General features: G+C 36.5%; 2 protein-coding genes across 14 annotated transcripts in view; one reads left to right on the forward strand and one right to left on the reverse strand.

Moving 5' to 3' along the window:
- GBP7 (guanylate binding protein 7) overlaps positions 1–16,999 on the forward strand; it is a 45,585-nt gene that overhangs the window by 24,299 nt on the left and 4,287 nt on the right. The window contains exons 4-9 of one of the 2 annotated variants that reach the window (XM_005542797.5): positions 1,672–1,781; positions 1,985–2,181; positions 3,875–4,120; positions 4,881–5,161; positions 6,697–6,909; positions 12,807–12,909. In XM_005542797.5, the coding sequence (XP_005542854.4) occupies positions 1,672–1,781; positions 1,985–2,181; positions 3,875–4,120; positions 4,881–5,161; positions 6,697–6,909; positions 12,807–12,909 (1,150 nt within the window). The remainder of the gene's footprint in view (positions 1–1,671; positions 1,782–1,984; positions 2,182–3,874; positions 4,121–4,880; positions 5,162–6,696; positions 6,910–12,806; positions 12,910–16,999) is intronic. The other variant, XR_012417909.1, reaches the window with a different exon arrangement.
- LOC141407713 (uncharacterized) overlaps positions 1–16,999 on the reverse strand; it is a 198,551-nt gene that overhangs the window by 13,319 nt on the left and 168,233 nt on the right. For 5 of the 12 annotated variants that reach the window (XR_012417952.1, XR_012417953.1, XR_012417965.1 and 2 more), the window contains 3 exons: positions 9,172–9,481; positions 5,793–5,882; positions 4,907–5,121 (listed from right to left, as the gene is read on the reverse strand). The gene's annotated coding sequence lies outside the window, so the exon portion shown is untranslated. Of the gene's footprint in view, positions 1–2,721; positions 4,090–4,906; positions 5,122–5,792; positions 5,883–8,769; positions 9,482–16,999 lie in introns of those variants that run through there. The other 7 variants (XR_012417982.1, XR_012417950.1, XR_012418003.1 and 4 more) reach the window with 3 other exon arrangements.

Raw genomic sequence — 16,999 nt, forward strand, 5'->3', positions numbered from 1 at the left:
CTGAGGTGGAAGAATCACTTGAACCTGGGAGATGGAGGTTGCAGTGATTGCACCATTGCACTGCAGTCTGGGCAACAGAGCAAGACTCCATCTCAAAAAAAAAGAAAATAGAATTAGTGTGTTTTTGCTTTCATACTGCAAAAATTACAAATGTGTGTGGGGTCTCATTTAGAAACAGTGAATTTAAGGATACAGTTCTAAAGTTATCAATCATCATTTCAGTGTACAACAAAGATGAAATATTGATTTGAAATAGATTGTAATGTGCATAAACTTTTTTATTTGCAAAAGTATGACTGTTCAAGGAACCAAAACATACAAATATATACATGCTTGATGGAAGCAAAATTACTTGTTGGTCTTGGAATTTGTGGATTTGGTCAGCATTTAATTCTATTTAAGGGACCTTCATGTCTTGCCCTGAATAGTATTTCTAGCCTTGTCTTCTCCACATACCTATTCACTCATTCAGTTGAATTAAATAACTGTAATACCATTATATGATCATACCCTAAAATTTTTGACTTGGATTCTGTTGAGTCTTTCACCTTTTTAATTCTTTCATTTCCACAAGTCCTCATTTTATGTACTCCTTAACGTCCAGCTCTTTTCAACCTACTGTCATCTTATTCTAGTTAGACACAGTAACTTCTTGCTCGAACTCACAGAGCATTTGTTTCTCTTTATTTTCCTTCCTTCTCACCTCCCATTTTTTAGATTTTTGTTTGTTTTGTTTTTTACATTATGACTTTGGTTCCACTCCCGGCAGAAATTATCATCTTGGTTGCACTTTTATGTTGACAATGCTATCTGCCACTCCTGAAAGTCATCTTCTTGTGATTATGGAACTTTCCATCCACAAAACCAAAGGCAGCATCTGCATTTTGTACATAGCTGAACAATTTTTGGTGAATTTGATTGATTAACATTTGCATTACTAATATAGCCATGATTGAGAAAATCTGCCGAAGGATTATTGTTCACTAATGACTTCATACTTACTATGCTTTAGGCACTGCATCAAATATTTTACACATTGACCATGTCAATTGCTGCTTTTAATATGTAAAGAAAGTGATGCCCTGAGAAGATCAATATAAATGGCAAAAATACAGTTTGACTTTAACATGATCTTCAAAATTCATATTACATGCCTTACTATTCCGTTATATATACTACAGCTGAAATAGTGAATGGACAACCAAATGAATGAATTAATAAGTGAATAAATTAAAAGGAGACTCTTAAGTCCTAACAGTAATGTGCTTTCAAGTATCACAAATAATATCAGATCAAGTTTGGAAAAATTTAAATTTATTGCATACAAAAAGTGGAGAGCATCGTTCAGGAGACTTCAAACCAAGATGTTCTCCTTACACAACTGATAAAGCATAAAGGAAGAAGTATATTTACTTATCATGTGATTGGGTATTATACATTAACAACATTTTTACGGAAAATAGAGATGCTTATGCTGCTTTTTCTATAGCTGATTTATTTAATTTCACCAAATCATGCTGACAAGCATATAAAGCTTACATTTGTGTTTCCTTTAGACACAGCATTTTGGGAAAACTGGAATGACTTAAGTTTTGGTTACGTGGATACAAATAGTTGACCTTGAGATGTATCTAAACTGTGGCTTCCTTTTTTCTATTTCTTTAACACTAGAGTGACCCTAAGAATGACTCTTGGATCTTTGCCCTAGCTGTGCTTCTAAGCAGCAGCTTTATCTACAACAGCATGAACACCATCAACCACCAGGCCCTGGAGCAGCTGCAGTATCCTTCCGGGAAGTGAAGAGCAGGTTTTATGGAGTTTAGGGGAATGGAAACTGATACTGTGTCTTCTTTGCTGTGACTCAGTTGTCCTGGTTGAGTAAGAAAAGACACAGTGCAAAAGGGAACGTGTATAAAGCTTGTTTCTAAGTGAGATGTGGAAACGATGGTATAGGGTGCTACTCCTTCCTTAGCTGAGATCCCAGCTATGTGACTGAACTAACAGAGCTAATCAGGGCAAAATCCTGCCCCAAGCCTGATGAAGTTGAGGACTCCAGCGAGTTTGTGAGTTTCTTTCCAGACTTTATTTGGACTGTTCGGGATTTTACGCTGGAGCTGAATTTAGATGGACACCCCATCACAGAAGATGAATACCTGGAGAATGCCTTGAAGCTGATTCCAGGTATCAGAGCATAGCCTAGATGGGAGAAGGTTCAGTAGTGGGTGGGCTCAACTAGGACCTGCTCTTCAACACCTGACACAAATTTTTATATTGGACCTGACTGAGGCCCTTGCTCGTGGTGGTTGGTGATTGACAAGTGATTATGATTTTTGTGGTTATTTTTACTTGAAATTTCCCAGAGGCTGAGGTTCAAATTCATTGAGGAAATTTAAAACTCAAAGTTCTATCAAATGATTTTAGACCAATAAGTACTGTGAAAAATATATTAAGGATTACAATTAATATTGTCACATCCTAAGACTCATATATTTGTGTTACTTATTAACTTCAAGTTCTCCTCCTATTCTATTTGGAGAAAATTACCTAATAAGTTTGGAAGCTCGTAAACGCAGAATCACAAGAAGGTAAATGATCAAATTTTGGAAATATATTTGACTCGGTCTATTTTATTAGCCTGGATAGTTATATCCTTTAGAGAAAAAGGAGATTCATACAGTTAATGATTCAGGAAATTAAAAAAAAAAATACACTGACATGTGCTTCCAATAGGACTGTCAAACCTTTTATTTTACTGTTTTCATAACATCACCTACTTCATTCTACAGTCTCATATAATATGTTGTCAATCTATTATACGTTTGTTAAACAGATTATATTTAGCAGAGTGGATACCTGCTGGCACCTACAATCAATATCCATGTTTGTTCATTTGTTCATCCTTTCAACAAATATTTGTTTTGAATAACTGATACATGCCACAGAATCCCTCTGCAAGACAATGTTAGACCTAATATAATCTGACCTGAGTATTTTCTGTCTCTTTCCGACATTTTCCCCAGCCGCATCTTGTCCTTGTTTCTAGCATTACTTTATTTTTAAGCCCTACATTTCATTTCTGACATGGGGACAGTAAGATTGAGAAAGTCCATGATGCTATGTAATATTAGCCAGAAACAGGAAGAAAAATACGACAGGACCTCTTTTCTATATGGATTCTATTTTAAAACATCAAATACATAGAAACAGAGAGTAGAACAGTGGTTACCAGGGCACGGTGAGGAAGGAAATGAGGACATGTGGGTGAAGGGTACAAACTTGAAGTTATATAGGGTGGGAAAGTCTAGGGATCTAATACACTGCAGGAGAACTATCCTTAACGACATTGTATTTTACATTTAAAATTTACAGAGATTAGATTTTAGGTACTCTTACCACAAAAAAAAGGGATGAAAAGTATAGAAGGTAATGGATATATAATTTGCTTACTTAGTAGTAATTTCACTATGTACATGCACATCGAAACTTCATGTTATAACACCTTAAATATATACAATTTTTAAAGAAAGTACTTCTTATCATATTTTAGTTAATCATAATTCAGCAAACATTTAAAAAATCATCAGTCTACCAGACATCATACAGCGGCTGAGGAAACCAACCATAAATTCCTTCACTTGAGGTGGAGGCCTTCCCTTCCTTTCCAGAAGTAACTTTCTGACTCTGCTTTGTGCAGAAATTGACTTTTCATAACTCAAGTAGATTAGCATAAGTTTGGTTGCATGAGAGGTTTTGTTGCATAGATTCACAGACATGAGAGACTGTAGTGGTTGATGCAAGGAACTTTGGAAATGAAAATCTTCAGGCTCGCTTAAAAGCTGTTCTTCAGTAGTCACTTTTTTCACTAATTCTGCAGGCAAGAATCCCCAAATCCAAAATTCTAACAAGCCCAGGGAGTGGATCAGGCATTTCTTTCCAAAACGGAAGTGCTTTGTCTTTGACCGGCCAACAAATGACAAAAATCTCTTACTCCATGTTGAAGAAGTACCCGAAGACCAACTGGATAGTAATTTTCAGGTGCAATCAGAAAACTTCTGTTCTTATATCCTCACCCATGCAAAGACCAAGACCCTGAGGGAGGGAATCCTTGTCACTGGAAACCGTGAGTCTATTTCCCTATATGGGTGTTTATTGAGGCCTACCGTATCTCAAAAACTAGTAAACTAAGCTTATAAGCACGAACAGCTGGTAAGGAGATAACATCTGTGTTATGAGGTGTGGGATAAGTGAAGGATGTTTTTCTCAGTGAGGGTATAAAAGATGTGTTGTGAATTTACACAAAACAGAAAGTAAGTAGCATGTCATGAGTTTCTGCAAGCCTAATGAGATTTTGAGATACAAAATTCAGCATAATCTTATAAACAAAGCTGGCTTCATGAACATGTTACCTGTGCAGTCTTTTAGTGCTCTGTACAGAAAAGAGCTTCTCACAGGGTTTAATGTTCTGGCACTCTCTTAAGTGTTTTTATAAAGGCACCTGCGTTTACATTCAGAATCATGATCCACAAATGATGTAATTTACTTTGCTGAATAAATGTTTTTAAATTTTTACTTAAGCAGAAAAGTATTCTTTTTCAAGAAACCCTTGCTCCATATTGTTTGTGATTAGTAATTAACTTTGTAATGTGATGAGTTGGAGAACAAAATAGAAAGAATAAATAGGAACAACAGGGACGTTATTGTAAGAAAGTGGCTTCGTAAAAAGTAGTAGTAGTAGTAATAGTAGAATTAAAAGAAGGAGAAGGAGGGAAAATTCATGTTAAATGGAATTTTTTGTGATTTTTAGAATGATGATACATACCACTTGTAAAACAATGAGTGAAAACTTTCTATCTATTCCCTAAATTTTCTAAATCATTCAGGGCTGGGGATGCTGGTGGAGACCTACCTGGATGCCATCAACAGTGGAGCGGTTCCTTGTCTGGAGAATGCAATGGAAGCTCTGGCCCAGCGTGAGAACTCAGCGGCCGTGCAGAGGGCAGCTGACCACTACAGCCAGCGGATGGCCCAGCAAGTGAAATTCCCCACAGACACGCTCCAGGACCTGCTGGACGTGCACACGGCCTGTGAGAGGGAAGCCATTGCAGTCTTCATGGAGCACTCCTTCAAGGATAAAAACCAGGAATTTCAGAAGAAGCTTGTGGTAATCTTCGTATTTTTTTTTTTTCTTGATTCCTGCCTTTCTGGAATGATACTTATAGCCCACCTTTTTAATGCCATGGTTCATCTCTTTCTCATGGTAAAGGGAGCTTGGATTATTTTATGTGACTGAATTTAATGGGCTACAGTTTTTGATTTTTCTAAAATATGGGAAATTTATTAATTTTCTATCATATATAAGAAATTATGATTGTAGCCCATTTAACAACACATTTATACAACATACTAACTACAGTTAATAACAATATATTGCATTCTTGAAAATTACTAAGATAGTAGTATTTAGAATGACAAATATTGGAGCTAATATATATGTTACTTAGCTTTAGTAATTTCATAATCTATACAAGTTAAACAGAATTCTTAACTTGTACAGATTATGTTACATTTCATGTTACATTTCAAAATAACATGATGTAAGCATTATGCATACACAATTTTTGTTTTTTTATTTTCTAAAAAGGTAAAATAAAGAAGCACTTGCCTGACTCTGAGTGTGAAAAAATGCGTAAGCTCACAGCTCTGTAAGTCAGAAGTTCTTTTTAGGGCATCTGTGTGCTCCCCTCAGTGTATCACAAGCTGAAAACAAGGTGTTGATTGAGCTTACTTCTTACCTGTATGCTCAGGGGAACCTCTCTCCATCTTCGAGTCAGCAATGATGCATCAAATGTTTCTCTTGTTTCTAATCTCTCTGGCTTTCTCTTCTGCCTCAAGGTAAACAAAAAAGCTCTGCTTTCAAAGAGCTCATGTGATATGGTAATTCTTACATACTTTCTTGAGTATACTCAGTACTACTTGAATACTCTCCATTTCTAAAAGTCAACAGATATCATATAATGTTACCTAAACACTGGAGTACACTCCATCGTATTAATAAGCCCAGGGACTATGGAGAGTGTGGAAACTTCGGAGGGGAAATCCTGGGAGATATCTTAAATCTGCCGTTGGCACTGTTATTGAATAACCTTCTTTCAGTCTGTCTATTACCAGTCCACAAGTGACAGAAATCTCTTAGTACATATTGAGAAAACCCAGATGCAATCATAGCTTACAAGTGTAAGCAAAAAATAATAATGTTCCCATATCTTCACATGTTAAGATCCCTTTTGGAAGAATTTCAAAAGAGTTCCAAGCTCTGTTCAGAGTACAATCAAGTCATTACTGGGATGTGATTATACCAGAAGGGTTGATTTTCTGTGTACACATTTTATCCATAGCAATCCATGCTCTCTAAGGACACTACTACTGCCACAACTGAATTGTCCCTTGCTTATTTTTCATAGTTAGATCACCGTTGATCATCTTTTGCTGAAGGAAAGATAGAGTTCATGAACTTTCCACAGGCCATGCAGAGAACTGATTCAAACTGGAATTAAAACAAGTCTTCTGACTCTTGGTCTACACCATATCTCAGTCTGCTCTGAGGCCATCAGACTACTTCTTCCAAGAGGATCACAGTTGGACCTTCCCTTCTAACAGCTTCTTTCTACTGTTTTTTCCCCTACACTTTTCTGGCAGGACACCATGGAGAAAAAGAAGGAAGAATTTGTGCTGCAGAATGAAGAGGCATCTGCCAAATATTGCCAGGCTGAGCTTAAGCAGCTTTCAGAGCTCTTGATGGAAAGTATTTCAAGAGGAACTTTCTCTGTTCCTGGAGGGCACAATATCTACTTAGAAGCAAAAAAGAAGATTGAACAGGACTATACACTAGTGCCCAGAAAAGGAATTAAGGTGAGGAATAAGGGGAGAAGGGAATGGATGAAGGATAGTCAGAGGGTCCTTGTTGCCCCTTCTGAAAATCTAAGAACAGAACACCATTTATGGACAAAAAGTGAAGCACGGCAATACCTTGATGTTTTAAATCTTAAAATCCACAATTATTTAGCTACTCTTACTAAAATAGAACTATTTTTTTCCCAAAGAGGATTTAGAATCAGAAGTCCAGGTGAAACAAACCATTTCTTTTATTTATCAAATAATGTGATAGTTTTTGTGCTAAATACAGAAAATACACTATGAAAGGAAAAGCTTTGTTTTCAGAAGTTTATGGTCTTACACAAGATGGACAAATTAATACTCAATTGGATATGGAGTGTTTATGCTTATCATACTGGCATACATTGATAGTGATGATGATGATGGTGATGATCAACAGAAAGGTTCATAGACATTGAGCATTCATTTTGGGTATCAGATATTGTTTTAGGTGATTTTGTTGGATTATCAATTTCATTCTCAGAATAATTAGTTACTACTATCTTCCGCATAGGCAATTGAGAAATGTTAACGCACGAAGAGGCTAATAAAGTTCCTAAGATGACACAGTCAGCAAGTGGTGGAGCTGATGGGCTGATCTATGTACTTAAAAGCCATTGGAAACTCATGATTTTTCTTTTTGAGGAAACTGTCCTGTGTTCTATGATGACTATAGTAATTCATGTTCCTTCCAATGGTGTCTAAGCGTTCCCTTTTCTCTACATCCTTGCCAACGCTTGTTATCTTTTGACTTTTTGGTAATCATCATTCTGTGTGAGGTGATATCTCATTATGGTTTTCATTTGCATTTCTCTGAAGTTTAGTGATGCAGAACATGCTTTCACATACTTGATGGTCATTTAAATGTCTTCTTTTGAGGGATGTCTGTTCAGGTCTTTTGCTCATTTTTTAAAAATCAGTTTTGTTGTATTTCATTTTGTTGTGTTGCTATTGAGTTATATGAGCTCCGTATATATTTTGGATATTAAGCACTTATCAGATATATGGTTTGCAAATATGTTCTATTCTGTATGTTTTTTCTTTTTTCCTTTCTTTTTTCTATTGAGTGGTAACTTAGTTTGATGTAGTCCCGCTAGTTTCTTTTAGCACTCGTTGCCTGTGCTATTGGTGTGAAATTCAAAAATATCATTGCCAAGACCAGTGTCTAGGAGTATTTCCCAGGTTTTCTCTTAAGAGTTTTACAGTCTCTGATCTTATGTTTAAATCTTTAACGAATTTTTAGTTGACATTTGTGTGTAGTACAAGGGTTCCGTTTTCCTACCACCATTCCACCATTTATTAAAGATACTACCTTTTTCTCTTGGTGTACTCTTGGCACATGTTTTTTTAAAGTCTTTGCCTGTAAACATGTGGGTTTGTTTCCTGACTCTCTATTCTGTTCCATGGAGTTAGATGTCTGTTTTTATGCCAGCATTGTGCTACTTGATACCTTTGTAGTTGATTTTGAAGTCAGATAGTATGATGCCTTTGGCTCTGGTTTTTTTGCTTTGGCTATTTGGGGTCTTTTATGGTTCCATGTGAATTTTATAATTGGTTTTCTTACTGCTGTGAAAAAAACAGCATTGGAATTTTGATAGATATTGTGTAAATCTGTAGATTTTTTAGATAGTATGAACATTTTAACAATATTAATTTTTCCAATCAATGTACATGGAATATCTCTCCATTTACTTTATGTCATCTTCAGTTAATTTCTTCAGCATTTTATGATTTTCAGTGTACAGATCTTTCACCTCTTTGGTTACATTTATTCCTAAGCATTTTATTATTTTGATGCTATTATAAATGTGATTGTTTTCTTATTTTTTCATATAGTTTGTTCTTAGTGCATAGAAATGCAGCTGAATTTGTATGTTAATTTTGTATCCTCCAACTTTACTGAATTTATTAGTTTAACAGCTATTGGTGGACTTCTGGTTGTACTTCCGAAGGAACTAAAGTCACTATCTCAAAGAGATATTTTCACTCCCATGTTCATTGCAGCATAATTCACGATAGCCAAGACATGAAAACAACCTGTGTCCATCCACAAATGAGCAAGTGAGAAAATGTGATATATATGCATATCTATATGTAAATATAGATATATAAAATAAGGTATTATTCAGCCTTAAAAAGAAAGAAATCTTACCACTGGCGACAACATGAATGAACCTGGAGGACATTATGCTTAGTGAAATCAGCCATTCTTAGAAAGACAAATACTGCATAACGCACCTTCATGTGAAATTATTTAAAAAGAGTGAAAGTTGGCTGGGCACAGTGGCTCAGGCCTCTAATCCCAGCACTTTGGGAGACTGAGGCAGGTGGATCACAAGGTCAGGAGATTAAGTCCATCCAGGCCAACATGGTGAAACCCTGTCTCTACTAAAAATAAAAAAATTGGCCTGGCGTGGTGGTGCATGCCTGTAGTCCCAGCTACTCAGGAGGCTGAGGCAGGAGAATCACTTGAACCCGGGAGGCAGAGGTTGCAGTGAACCAAGATCGCACCACTGCACTTCAGCCTGGCGACAGAGCGAGACTCCATCTAAAAAAAAAAAAAAAAAAAATTAGTGAAAGTCACAGTAGAATGGGTGGTTACCAGGGGGAGAGGGGTGGGAGGAAAGAGGAGATAGTGGGCAGTAGGTACAAACATTCAGTTATAAGATGAATAAGTTCTGGATGCCTAGTGTATAGCCTGGTGACTATAGTTAAAACAATGTACTGCATACTAGAAATTTGCTAAGAGAGTGGTTCCTTGTGTTCCCACCACACACATACAAAAATAGATAACTGCATGAGGTGCAAATATATTAGCTTGATAATGGTAACCATTTCATAATGTATACATATATCAAAATATTGTGCTGTTCCTCTTAAACATAATTTTTATTTATCAATCAACTTCAAAAAACTTGTAAAACAAAATTAGAAATTAACCTATATTATTAAAAAAGGAAAAAATAGCAGATACTGGTGAGGTTGTAGAGAAAAGGGAGTGCTTATACACTGCTGGTGGGATTGTAAATTGTAAATTCCCCTGTGGGAAGCAGTTTGGAGATTTCTTAAAGAACTAAAAATAGAATTATTATTATTATTCAACCCAGCAATCCCATTACTGGGTATAGTCCCAGAGGAAAGTAAAACATTCTACCAAAAAGACACCTGCACTCATATGTTATCACAGCACTATTCACAACAGCAAAGACACAGAATCAACCTATATGCCCATCAACAGTGGATTGGATTTTAACAATGCGGTGCATATACACCTTGAGACACTATGCAGCCATAAAAAGAATGAAATCATGTCCTTTGCAGAAAAATGGATGCATCTGGAGGCCATTATATTAAGTGAATTAATGCAGGAACAGAAAACCAAATACTGTATGTTCTCACTTGTAAGTGGAAGCTAAACAATGAATACACATGTACATAAAGATGGGAACAATATACACTGGGGAATACAAGAGAGAGGAGGCAGGGAGGGGAGTAGGGTTGAAAAACTATCTTTGGGGTACTATGTTCACTATCTGGGTGACTGTTTTGACTGAAGCCCAAACCTCACTATCATGCAATATAGTCATGTAACAAACCTGCATGTGAACCCCATTGATTGAGTTGGGTTATTTGTCCCCACTCAAATCTCATATTGAATTGTAATCCCCAATGCTGGAAGTGAGGCCTCGTGGGAGGTGTTTGGATCATGGGAGCAGATCGTACATGGCTTGCTGCTGTCTGCGTGATAGTGAGTTCTCTGGAGGTCTGGTCATTTAAAAGTGTGTGGCACCTCCCCCAGCCACTCTGTCTCTCCCTCTCTCTTGCTCCTGCTTTTGTCATGTGACATGCAAGCTCCTGCTTCACCTTCCACCGGGAGTAAAAGCTTCCTGAAGCCTTACGAGAAGCCATGTTTCCTGTAAAGCCTGCAAAACTATGAGCCCATTAAACTTCTTTGCTTTATAAATTGCCCCTGAACTTAAAATAAAAGTTAAATAAAAAAAAAAAATTAAATGTAGATCCTAACTCTAAACCTAAATCATTATTGCTCACTCACCCTACAACAGTAGTGTCCAAAAAACTATTTTAAATACAGATCAGATGAAAATAAATAGCTACTTGTAATTCTCCTTGGAAAGATACGTATATCAAATCTGAGTATGATTTTTTACTTCGTAAGTCCCTACCAGTTAAAGAGGAAAAAGGGCTAAATTCTGAACTGCAAGGTCTTTTGCATTCTCAGAACCAAGCCTAGTACAGGTCAGGTAATTTCACTTATCTGAGTTTCAAAGTCAAATGAAAAGAAGGTGACTGTTTAATATTTAAAAAGTCAAAATTCCAAGTGTTGACAAGAATATGAAGCAACTGGAATTCTCACACATTGCTAATGAGGTATAAATCAGAACATCAATTTGGAAAACTGTTTGGTTTCAATTGCTAAAGTTGAAAAACAAATACTGAATGACCCAGCAAATCCATTCCTAGATATATACATTCACTTAAAAGACTGGGACAGAAATGGTCACAACAGCACCATTCACAATAGCACCAAACTGAAATTTTACCCTAATGTCCATCAACAATAGAACAAGTAAACTAGTGTATTCACATAATGGCATACTATATCATAATGAAAATGAATAAGCTACAATCACACAATAAGAAAAAAAATAAATTGCCCAGTCTCAGGTATTTGCAGTAATGCAAGAATGGCCTAACACACCCATTAATCTGATTTTTTTTTTTTTTTTGAAAGAAGGAAACAAGGAAAATAACAATCAAAAAATGCCTAGGTCCTTCCTTCTGTGTTGTGCCCCACCCACCCAAATTTCAGTCACTAATCACATGTTGGCTGAGGTATTTATGCCTTTTTTTCCTTCCCATGTGTGACTGTTAAGTCTATGCAGTGTTGTATTTTCCATGATTGTTAATTTCCCATTTTGGACAACCATGTTACTCCCTTAAAGTTTCAAATTCTTAAAGTTTCTCAGGCCAGGTACAGTGGCTCACACCTGTAATCCCAACGCTTTGGGAGGCCAAGGCAGGAGGATTGCTTAAGACCAGGAGATTGCAACTATCCTGAGCAACATCACAAGACTTCCATCTCTACAAAAATAAAATTAGTACACATCTGCAGTCCCAGCTACACAGGAGGCTGAGGCAGCAGCACTCAGCCCGGGAGTTCAAGGTTGAAGTCAGTACTACTGAGCTTATGCTTGGGTGACAGAGTGAGACTGTCTCAAAAAAGAAAAAAAGTTTCTCAACTGTTTAATTTTCTGTTATATTCACCGCTACTCCTGTAAATAGACCAAATAGTTACCTGTTCCGTCTTTTTAAGGTTTTAACTTTTTAAATTAAATTTGAATACATTGTTTACTTTTAGTGAACTATTATCAACATTCTTAACAGTGATCAAAAGTTAATTAATTAATTAATTAATTATTAGACTAGAAAAGCTTCCAGCGAGGTAAGAGCTATTAGGTAAAGTATCAATAGATGTTATCCTAATTTGAAAAGGGTAGACAGGCTTTCAGGCAGAAGAAAAAAGAAAGCAAATAATGCAAACTATGGAGGATGTGGGTTTGTAGAACTGCATAGAAATCTGGTTGTCTGCACCCTGAGGTGGGTGGTGAGCAGCATCCCTGGGAAAAGGGGCTGGACAGGCATGAGGGAGGCTGCTGCACAGGCTTTTCATGTCTCAACAAAGAGCTTGGATGTTTTGTTGTGGCTGTGGAAAGAAAGAAACCGCTGTGGAATCTTAAGAATAATGTGAGGTTTACAAGGTTAGATTTGTGGCTTTGTTGAACGATAATTTCCTTATCACAAGGCAAGATTTCTGCTGCCTGACAGGTCTTTGCTCCTTCTTGATTCTTCAGGCAAACGAGGTCCTCCAGAGCTTCCTGCAGTCACAGGTGGTTATAGAGGAATCCATCCTGCAGTCAGACAAAGCCCTCACTGCCGGAGAGAAAGCCATAGCAGGTACAGGGACAGGGCTCAGCTTTCAGGCAAATGGGTAGGTTCTTGTAATACCCTCTTGATGTTCAGAAAAAAGGATTTTCCTTCTACCAGGAGCTTTCTTCTCATAGGGAACACATGCTCTGCTAAAACTGAAAATAACAAGGGGAGTTGGGATTGAACATTCAGCCACTCAATTTCTTCCCACAACATTCTTAAACATGCTCATGCTGACATGGCTAGTGGGAGAATTCAGAGATTCTCAATTCCCCACCTTGGTGCTCTTTACAATGTCAGTTTGGCCTCTGAACTCAGGAGAATAGAACTCAGACAAGACTGTTACTTCCTTTTTTTTTTTTTTTCTTTCCAACTTGTATTTTAGGTCCAGAGGGTACACAAGTAGGTTTGTTACATGGGTAAATTGTGTGTCATGGGAATTTGTTGTACAGATTATTTCATCACCCAGGTAATGAGCACAGTACCCAATAGGTAGTTTTTCAATCTTCACCCTCTTCCCATCCTCCACCCTCAAGTAGGTCCTTGTGTCTATTGGACCCTTTGTGTCCATGTGTACTCAATATTTAGTTCCCACTCATAAGTAAGAACACGTGGCATTTGGTTTTCTAGTCCTGCATTAATTCTCTTAGGGTATTGACCTCCAGTTCATCCACAGTGCTACAAAGAACATGATTTCATTCATTTTATGGCTGTGTAGTATTCTAAGGCATATATGTACAACATTTTCATTATCCAGTTCACCACTGATGAACATTTAGGTTGATTCCACATCTTTGCTATTGCAAATAGTGTACCGATGAACATGCACATGCATGTGTCTTTATGGTAGAATGATTTATTTTCCTTTGGGTATATACCTAGTAATGGGATTGCTGGGTCAAATGATAGTTCTGTTTTAAGTTCTTTGAGGACTCTCCAAACTGCTTTCCACAGCAGCTGAACTAATTTACAATCCCACCAGTGGTGTATAAGAATTCCCTTTTCTTGGCAACCATGCCAGCATCTGTTATTTTTTGACTTTTTAATAACAGCCCTTCTGACTGGTATGAGATTATATCTCATGTGGTTTCTATTTGCATTTTTCTAATGATTTATGATGTTGAGCATTTTTTTCATATGCTTGCTGGCCATGTGTATGTCTTCTTTGAATAAATGTCTGTTAATGTCCGTTGCCTGTTTTTTTAATGGGGTTATTTGCTTTGTTCTCAATTTGTTTAACTTCCTTATAGATTCTGGATATTAGATTTTTGTCGGATGCATAGTTTGCAGATATTTTCTCCCATTCTGTAGGTTGTCTGTTTACTCTGTTGATAGTTTCCTTTGTTGCGCATGAGCTCTTTAGTTGAATTAGGTCCCACTTGTTAATTTTTTGTTTGGTTGCCGTGGCTTTTGAAGTTTTCATCATGAAATCTTTGCCAGTGCCTATGTACAGAATGGCATTTCCTAGGTTTTCTTTTGGGGGGTTTATAGTTTTAAATTTTACATTTACATCTTTAACTCCTGTCAAGTTGATTTTTGTATATAGTGAGAAGATGGGGTCCAGTTTCAATCTTCTGCATATGGCTAGCCAGTTAACCTAGCCCTAGAATGAGTAGGGCATTCTTTCTCCATTGCTTTTTTGTTAGCTTTACCAAAGATCAGATAGTTGTAGGTGTGTGGTATTATTTCTGCTTTCTTTAACCTTTTCCATTTGTTTATGTGTCTGTTTTGTTTTGTTTTGTTTTTTGACCAGCACCATGCTATTTTGGTTATTGTGGTCTTGTAATATAGTTTAAAGTCAGGTTGTGTGATGTCTCTGGCTTTGTTCTTTTTGCTTATGAGTGCCTTGGCTACTCGAGTTTTTTTGTTGTTGTTGTTGCATGCGGATGTCAGAATAGTTTTTACTAATTCTATTTTTAAAAAAGTCATGGATAGTTTGATAGGAATAGCATTGAATATGTAAATCACTTTGGGCAGTATGACTATTTTAACAACATTGATTCTTCCTATCCATATGCAAGGAATGTTTTTCCATTTGTTTGTACAGTCTCAGATTTCTTTCAGCAGTGTTTTATAATTCTCTTTGTAGAGATGTTTCCCCTGCCTGATTAAACCTAGGTATTTTATTCTTGGTTATTCACAATGGCTATTGTGAATAGGATTGTGTTCTTGGTTTGACTTTCAACTTGGACATTATTGGTGTGTAGAAATGCTACTGATTTTTGTACATTGATGTTTTATCCTGAAACATTGCTGAAGTTTATCAGATGGAGGAGCCTTTGGGCAGAAAGTATGGAGTCTTCTAAGTACAGAATTCTATTGTCTATGAAGAGAGATAGTTTGACTTCCTCTCTTCCTATTGGATAACTACTTTTTCCCCTTTGCCTGATTTCTCTGACTAGGACTTCCAGTACCACATTGAATAGGGAATTGTGAGAGTGGGCATCCTTGTCCTTTTTTGGTTCTCTAGTGAAACGTTTCCAGCTTTTTCACATTCAGTATGATGTTGGCTGTGGGTTTTTCATAGATGGCTCTTATTATTTTGAGGTATGTTCCTTTGAGGCCCAGTTTGTTGAGATATTTTAACATGAAATATTGAATTTTATCAAAAGCCTTTTCTGTGCCCACTGAGATGATCGTGTGATTTTTGTTCTGGGTCCCGTTTGTGTGATGAATCAATTTATTGATTAGCATATGCTGAATCAATCTCGCATTCCAGGAATAAAGCCTAATTGACAGTGGTGGATTTGCTTTTTAATGTGCTGCTGGATTTGGTTTGCTAGCATTTTGTTGAAGATTTTTTCATCCATGTTCATCAGGAATATTGTCCTGCATTTTTCTTTTTTTGTTGTGTCTCTGCCAGGTTTTTAAAATCAGAATGATGCTGGCCTCATAGAATGTATTAGGAAAGATTCCCTCTTCCCCATTTTTTTGGAATAGTTTAGTAGAATTGGTATCAGCTCTTCTTTCTATGTCTGGTGGAATTGACTGTGAATCTGTCTGGTCTAGGACTTTTTCTGCTTGGTAGGCTTTTTAATACTGACTCAATTTTGGAACTTGTTATTAGACTATTCCAGGTTTCAATTTCTTCCTGGTTCACTTTTGGGAGGTTGTATGTTTCCAGGAATTTATCCATTTCTTCTAGGTTTCTTGGTTAGTGTTGGTTAGTGTGCATAGTGGTGTTTATAATCGTCTCCGAGGATTTTTTGTATTTCTGTGGAGTTGGTAGCAATGTCCCTTTTGTCATTTTTTAATTGTGTTTATTTGGATCTTCTCTTGTTTTGTTCTTTATTAGTCTAACTAGAAGTATATCTATCTTATTTATTCTTCCAGAGAACCATTGTTTTCATTGATCTTTTGTATGGTTTTTCTTGTCTCCATTTTGTTCACTTCAAGTCTGATTTTCGTTATTTATTGTCTTCTGCTAGCTTTGTGCTTGGTTCACTTTTGTTTTTCTAGTTCCTCAAGGTGTAATGTTAGATTGTTAATTTGAGATATTTCTAACTTTCTGCTGTAGTTGTTTAGTGCTATTAACATTCCTCTTAACACTGATGTAGTTTTGTCTCAAAGATTCTGGTAGTTGTATCTTTGTTTTCATTAATTTCAAATAATTTATTTCTGCCTTAAAATTCACTGTTTACCCCCAAATCATTCAGAAGCATATTTTCTAATTTTCAAGTAATAATACGGCTTTGAGAGATATTCTTTGTGTTGATTTCTATTTTTACTGCATTGTGGTCTGAGAGCATTGGTATTATTTGGGTTTTTAAAAAAAATTTGTTAAGAATTGCTTTATGGCAGAGCAAGGGGTCAATTTTAGAGTATGTGCCATGTGCAGATGAGATGAATGTATATTCTGTTATTGTTGGGCAGAGTGTTTTGTAGATGTTTGTTAGGTCCATTTGGTCAAGTGTCAAGTTAGGTCCTGGATATCTTTGTTAGTTTTTTGCCTAAATGATCTGTCTAATATTGTCAGTGAAGTGTTGAAGACTCCAACTATTATTGTGTGGTTATCTAAGTCTCTTCATAGGTCTCTTTGAACTTGTTTTATGACTCTAGGGTTCTCTAATATTGGGTGCATACATATTAGTATAATTAAGTCTTCTTGTTGAATTGA

This window comes from Macaca fascicularis, chromosome 1, assembly GCF_037993035.2.
Source record: "Macaca fascicularis isolate 582-1 chromosome 1, T2T-MFA8v1.1".
Taxonomy (NCBI): domain Eukaryota; kingdom Metazoa; phylum Chordata; class Mammalia; order Primates; family Cercopithecidae; genus Macaca; species Macaca fascicularis.